Raw genomic sequence first — 311 nt, 5'->3', positions numbered from 1 at the left:
GCTGCTGCTGCTGCTGCTGCTGCTGCACCTGACGCATTAGCAGCAGCGGGGAGAACTGCGGAGCAGCAGAGCCGGGAGGACCGGCAACCGCAGGAGCCATTGGCCGAAGAGCAGCAGGAGGAGCAGCAGGAGGAGCAGCAGGAGGAGCAGCAGCAGGTGGAGCAGCAGGAGGAGCAGCAGCAGGTGGAGCAGCAGGAGGAGCAGCAGGAGCAGCAGGAGGAGCAGCAGGCGGGTGGGGACGAGTGGGAGGCTGCGGCGGCTCTGTGTTTGTCCGCAAGCCCAGGCGAAGGCGCCGCATGCCGGGGCCGCCC

At 69.1% G+C, this 311-nt stretch overlaps 1 protein-coding gene across 1 annotated transcript; it reads right to left on the bottom strand.

The window, feature by feature from the left end:
* Positions 1-28: 28 nt before the first annotated feature.
* ETH_00038500 (uncharacterized protein) lies at positions 29-298 on the bottom strand (the record flags this gene model as incomplete). The annotated part of the gene is made up of 1 exon (XM_013374587.1): positions 29-298. A coding segment is annotated over one exon (270 nt), but the record flags the coding sequence as incomplete, so codon positions are not given.
* Positions 299-311: the final 13 nt, after the last annotated feature.

This window comes from Eimeria tenella, genomic scaffold (assembly GCF_000499545.2).
Source record: "Eimeria tenella Houghton genomic scaffold, Eth_scaff2155, whole genome shotgun sequence".
Lineage (NCBI taxonomy): Eukaryota > Apicomplexa > Conoidasida > Eucoccidiorida > Eimeriidae > Eimeria > Eimeria tenella.
The sequence above is the reverse complement of the archived record's forward strand: the minus strand, read 5'-3'. Positions and strand labels throughout refer to the sequence as shown.